The 6118-nt window shown below is 54.7% G+C and overlaps 1 protein-coding gene across 1 annotated transcript; it reads left to right on the top strand.

The window, feature by feature from the left end:
* Positions 1-621: 621 nt before the first annotated feature.
* Positions 622-5618, top strand: LOC132352089 (ETS translocation variant 3-like protein). The gene is made up of 5 exons (XM_059902406.1): positions 622-685; positions 779-1016; positions 1272-1461; positions 1893-2013; positions 5158-5618. Exons 1-5 carry the CDS (start codon positions 622-624, stop codon positions 5616-5618), a joined length of 1074 nt encoding a protein of 357 aa, XP_059758389.1.
* Positions 5619-6118: the final 500 nt, after the last annotated feature.

Here is a 6118-nt window from a genome sequence, read left to right as displayed (position 1 = left end):
CTTTTGGGCGTGCTGCTGGCGGTGATTCTGGGGGAACAATCATTTCTTGAACATCCACGACACGCCAGGCACTCTGCTAGGCGCTCGAGACTCCTCAGTGAATAAAACGCACAAAAATCCCTCCTCTTCTCAAATGTAAAATTGTTCTAAGTACTATAAAGGTGTGGGTTTGTGTATCTGCCAACTCCTCTCACTCAAGGTTTAGAAAGAGCCAACGATTAATTACATTTTCACTTGTCTCCTCCTGGGAAAAACCCCAATCCTATTAAGCCCTGAGAAAAGATCTCATTCTCTAAATCCCCCAGCGGAGGCAGGACCTAGGACCCTCTGCATTCCTCCCCATCTATAAAGCGGCTCAGCCTCAAGCCCCGAGCCCTGGGTCAGCCCCTGGCCAGTGAGGAGGTCCCCAGGGGAGGCTGGGCCCAGCCTGGCTAGGGGGGAGCTTCCTGCCTCAGACCCTGCTCCCCTGCTTCAGTCTCCCTTTCCTCCCCTAGTCTCGTCCCTCTTCTCTCTTTCCTTCCTCTTTCACCTCCTTCTCCCCTGCTGTCTTTTGCTTCCTCCTAAGGGGGGACCATTTCCCCCCAAGACCCAGACACAGCTCTTGCTCCCCCGGAGCGGACGATGCACTGCAGCTGCCTGGCTGAGGGCGTCCCTGCCATCGCCTCCCGTAACCTCTGGATCTCAGGTGAGCCTCCGCCAGGTGCCCCAGCTGTGCTCCGGCAGTGCCCCAGAGGCCTCGGGAGCAGTGGGACGGCGCTCACTCCCCTCTCCACCCCAGGCCTGGCCTTCCCCGACTGGGCCTACAAGGCCGAGTCGTCCCCGGGCTCCCGGCAGATCCAGCTGTGGCACTTCATCCTGGAGCTGCTGCAGAAGGAGGAGTTCCGCCATGTCATCGCCTGGCAGCAGGGAGAGTACGGGGAGTTTGTCATCAAGGATCCAGACGAGGTGGCCCGCCTCTGGGGCCGCAGGAAGTGCAAACCACAGATGAATTATGACAAGCTGAGCCGGGCCCTCAGGTGAGAGGAGGCAGACAACGTGGCCAGACAGGGCAGAGTTCAAAGAAAAGAGCTGTGGTTTCTGGCACCCCTGTCAGGTTCCCGCCCCTCCGAGGCTTGGGAAAGGCTCTGGAGTATGGTAAGATGTCCAGTGGTTATCCAGGAACAGCTCGGGGTTTGCCTTGCCAGCCTGGGGACAGGGGTTGTGGCTGGGTCTCTGACGGCATCCTCCCTGCCACTGGGCCAACCCTTTATTCTCAACCTTGGAATCTCCAGGTATTACTACAATAAGAGGATCCTGCACAAGACCAAAGGCAAAAGGTTCACTTACAAGTTCAACTTCAGCAAGCTCATCGTAGTCAACTACCCTCTGTGGGAGGTGCGGGCACCGCCATCCCTCCACTTGCTGCTGGGGGCCCCTGCTCTGTTTCGACCAGCCCTGGTGCCCATGGGTGTACAGAGCGAGGTAGGCATGAAGGCTGGTCCTGTCCGCAGAGCTCCACCAGAACCTGCCTCTCTGTCCAGGAGGCCCCCAGCCCTCCTCTCTGCCTCAGGGGCCCATCAGCTTTCAGTGTTCTTCTCCCCCTGCATCCTAGTCCCTGTGTGTCCCAGGGGTGGGGGTGATACTCTGAATCACCCCTACATATTTAACAATCCCTATAGTAGAGCACCTGCCTATGAGAGAGGGCAACTCCTTCTGTGCCAGGATCACAGGGAAGGGGGTGGGGGGGGTCTCAGGGGAGGGTCCAGGACATGTGGGCAGTGCTGACTTAACAACAATTATGAGAGTATTTCATTATTTTAATGACTGGTCATTAAAACAAACAATGTATACTGGGGAATACATGCCAGGCAGGGCCCATTCAACCCCCGAGCCTGCTTCTCCTCACTCCCCAGCTCCTGCATAGAACGCTGTTCAACCATCGGGCCATGGCAGAGCAGCTGGCTGGACAGCGGACCCCTCAAGGACCACCAGAGGCCTCCGGGGACAAGAAGGGAAGCGGCAGCATTGTCCACCGTGAGTGCTCAGGACTGGGGAGGGCCCAGGGAATCTTAAGCAGAGGAGGGGAGGACCCTTTTGATTGAGCACATGGGTGAGGGGGCATGAGTCAAAGGATAAGTCATGTATTCATTCAACAAACATTTATGGCTCACCAGCTATTTACGAAGTGTGGGGACCCACAGATGAAAGATGGCTCTCAAGATGCTCGGAGATCAGTAGGGAGCAGAGATGGGAGGATGCTGAGATTCAGGGAAGCACGAGGTGCTATGGGAATGCAGTTGAGTTGGGGCTTCCTGGAGGAGGCTACACCTGAGCAGGTGAAGAAGATGGAGAAAGATGCCCAGGCAGAGGGAACAGCATTTGTGAAGTAAAAAGCTGCAAGTGAGTGTAGTAAATCTGAAGATCTGCTGGTAGCTTACCGGGTGAGAGTAAGGTGCGTGATGGGAGGGGGGACAAGGAGGCGGGTGAGAGACGAGGCTGGCGAGGCGGACAGGCGTCTGGTCACGGAGGGCCTCAGAAGCCATGCTGAGAGGGCTTGGACTTGATCCTGTGGACAGGAGGGACCCAGAGGGAGAGGCACATCCAGATGTTCATTTTACAAAGACGACTTGGGTTGATGTAGAGTTTGGGGTGGAAGAGGCACACAACTGATGTTGGAGGCTTGGAAGATCATCTAGGCAGAAGATGATGGGGACAGAACCAAGGCAGGGGCCATGGGTGGAGAAGGAGGCCCAACTGAAGAGAGATGGGGAAGATAAAGTTCACCCATTCATTCCCTTATTCACTCATTTCTTCTTTCAACAAATAGCTCATGGGCTCCTGTTGAATGTGCCAGGCCCTGTCCTAGGGCCAGGGGTGCCAATGTGAGCAAGACTGCCTTTATAGAGCTTGTAGACAAGAGGGGGTTTGTGGACATTCAGTTAATAATCCAACAAGTAGATAAGTAATGATAATTGTGCTAACTGCTACAGGGAAGTTCAGGGTGCAACCGGGAAGACTTCCTTGACAAAGTGACATTTGAGCTGAGACCCAAAATGTAAATCGGTGCCAGCTTAGTTCAGAGGGAGAGAGGAGAGCATGGCAAGCAGAGAGAATAAGGTGTGCAAAGGTCCTGGGGCAGGAAAGAGGAACCGGGAGGAAGCCAGTGTGACAGCACATGGTGAGGGAGGGGGACACGGCAAAAATGCAGGCAGAGGCCAGTTCTTCCAGGGCTGTAAGCTGGGAAGAGGCAAAGTCAGATTTTCTGTGAAAAAGATCACAGAGACACTTGACCAACACAAGGCTCTTCTGCAGAGGCCCAAGACCTATCCCTCCACTTCTGGCAGTTTCATGGAACAAAGACCCATGGCCCTCACCCCACCCAAGTGCAGCTGAGAGCCCAGAGGTCCCACCTCCCAGAGAATGCAGGGCGCCTGGCTCTGGGTCCTCATGAGCGCAGCCAAGGCTGTGGGCGTAGGGCGGCCCAAGACCTGCTAGGACTCGTAGGGCCACAAGTCTGGCAGCCTGGAGCAAGACAGCACCTGAACACCTCTCTGTTCTTCCACCCACACCCACCCCTTCCCAGTGCTGGGAATGCCTGGGGCACAGAGCTGCTCTCTTTGGGAAACTATGAGGGGGAAACCAAAAAATATTCCCTGGCGAGCCCCCGCTTGGCGTGAGGTATTTTGCACCTGCCTGCCCTCTGCGGGTACACAGGCCCTGCCTGTGCTTGGGTCCTGGGGCACACTAAGGAGTTTTAGGTCCCTGGGAGTCTAGTAGCAGCCACATGCCCATTTCTGGATCGGGATTCCAGAAGGGTGTGCCAGCCCTTCACTCCACCTTCACTCACAGCATTTGGTGTCAAGAGAAGAAGCTGCTTCTGGGCAGAAGAGCGGCCAGGACTACTGAGCCAGGGGCAGAAGCTGCAGGACCAGAGCTGGGAAGGGGCGGGGAGGGGTAGGAGGACTCTTAGACCCATCTCCTCCACATGCCTACTCAGCTGTGGGGCCCTGAGCGGGGACTCTGCCCCCAGGAGCCCCAGGGGACACAACCTTCCTGGGGGAAAACAGCAGTCTCCACGTCATCTAAGGACCCAAGAAAAGGACGGTGACCTAGGAGAAGGTACACTCTGGCAGGGGTCTCCACGCTTTTCCTCATGAAGGATCATTTTTACTATTTTCCCCTTTCACAAATCCAACATCAGAAATATTGTTCCTACCAAATAAATCGGATGAATTAAGTAATAACTAAATTGTTTTTCCAGTTTTTACTAACTATAGCCCTGCTGATGTCATCCCCTTGGGTTGATACTTGCTAAGAAAAAATGTGGAACTGGAGTTAGGTTTTTTGAACTATAGAAAGTGGTGTGAAGTTCTATATAATCATCTCCAGAGATCCCAGGCTAGGAGCCCCTATTGCAGGATCCTGGGGAAACAGGGCAGATTTGGAAGAAATGGAAGGAGGGAGGGCTTCTTGGAGGAGGAGAGCTATAGGCCAGAGCCAGCCAGAGAAGGGGAAGGCTGGGGATCACCCCACATGCTTGGCCTCACAGCTCAGCAGGCCCCATGACGCTGCTTGATCTTAGCTGGGAGCAGGGGTTTTATGGATGAAGGAACTGAGGACTGAGAACTTAAATGACAAACCCAGGGTCACACAACTAGATCTTTGTCCAGCTAGAATAGAACTAGAGTCCTTTGCTACAGGGATGAGGAGAGTGAAGAATGGATCCATTGAGTTATGGCAAAGAATACCCTCATTCATTCATCCAACACATTTTTATTGAGCACTTAATACGCGCCAGGCTGGGTTGGATCCCAGGATCCAGAATGAAACACAGTTCCTGCCACCACAGTGTTGGGAACACAGATATTAAATAATCACACAAATGACTCCTGATTCTGAGCGACGGGGCCCTGGAGGAGAGTACCAGGAAGGATGAGGGGGGAGTCCAGGGGCTCTCACCCAGGCTGGGAAGGCTCAGAGGCTTCCCCAAGGAGATGACATTTACGATAAGATGTGAAGCAAAGAAAAAAGGAAGGTGCACAGGTGGGGAGAGAAGGTTTCAAGCAGGAGCAAAAAGAAATGGGAAGTGGGCAGAGAAAGGAGACATCTCCAGTGGCGGGGTCTCACTGACTCTCTCTCTCTCTCTCTCTCTCTCTCTCTCTCTCTCTCTCTCTCTAGGACTTGGCTCTGCCCCAGCCCCCTGCCGGCTCAGCCCTTGCTGCTATTTGGGGAGCCCCCAAGACGAGCCTCCCAGTTTTGCCTCCTTCACCCCTCCCCTGCCACCCCCTGTCCCCTCTGACTGGCCCCACCTCTCAGGGCCTTTTTTGCCCCCTGTCGCCACAGGGCAGCACTTCCCAGGGTCCTCCATGCCGGACACCCTGCTCCCAGGACCCGCAGGGGCCCCAGCGGCCCGGCATTTTCCCGGCCTTCCTCTGTTGGCCGGGCTGGCGCAGGGGGCTGGGGAGAGGCTCTGGCTCTCATGCCTGAGGCCCGAGGGGCTGGAGGTAAAGCCTGATCTCACGATGGATCCCAGGGAGGGCTTCTCCTCAGAGAGGCAGGAACCCTACATTGTAGAGGAAAGTCCTGTGTCCCCCAATCTGGAGAACTTCAAAGCAGTGTGGCCCTTGGATCCTCCTTAATGGGGGAGGAAGATGTGAAGTGGGGGGGGGTGTCCCCAAACTCCATCTCACCTCTTATCTACCTCCCTTCTGGCTTTGCTCCTTCCCCTGGCTGGAAACAGCTTTAAATTGTAGAACGATCTGAAGGAACATCTGAAGGAACGTAGTTGCACCCAAGGAGATGGGGGGCATCGCAGGGAAAAAGCGAATGTGGGGATGGGGAAAACTGAGGCAGAGTGTCCCCTCCCACCAAATTGCTAATCAGATTAAGGAGACATTCTTAATCTCAACTTTTTTTGAGGGAGAATGAGAATAAGGTTTCCATAGGTTTCCATCATTTGAAAGACCCCATACCTGCCCACATGAGACGGGAAATTAAGAGTCTAAGTTGGGGAAGGGTCAGGAGTTGTTTTGTTCCCTGAGTCTCAGGGCAACTCCTTTCTTCTCTGGGGCCCTTGTCCCTCATCAGGCTAAGGTCTTCCCTCTCTCTCCTGCCCCTCCGTACAGCTCTCTCCAATCCC

Source organism: Balaenoptera ricei, chromosome 1 (assembly GCF_028023285.1).
Source record: "Balaenoptera ricei isolate mBalRic1 chromosome 1, mBalRic1.hap2, whole genome shotgun sequence".
Lineage (NCBI taxonomy): Eukaryota > Metazoa > Chordata > Mammalia > Artiodactyla > Balaenopteridae > Balaenoptera > Balaenoptera ricei.
The sequence above is the reverse complement of the archived record's forward strand: the minus strand, read 5'-3'. Positions and strand labels throughout refer to the sequence as shown.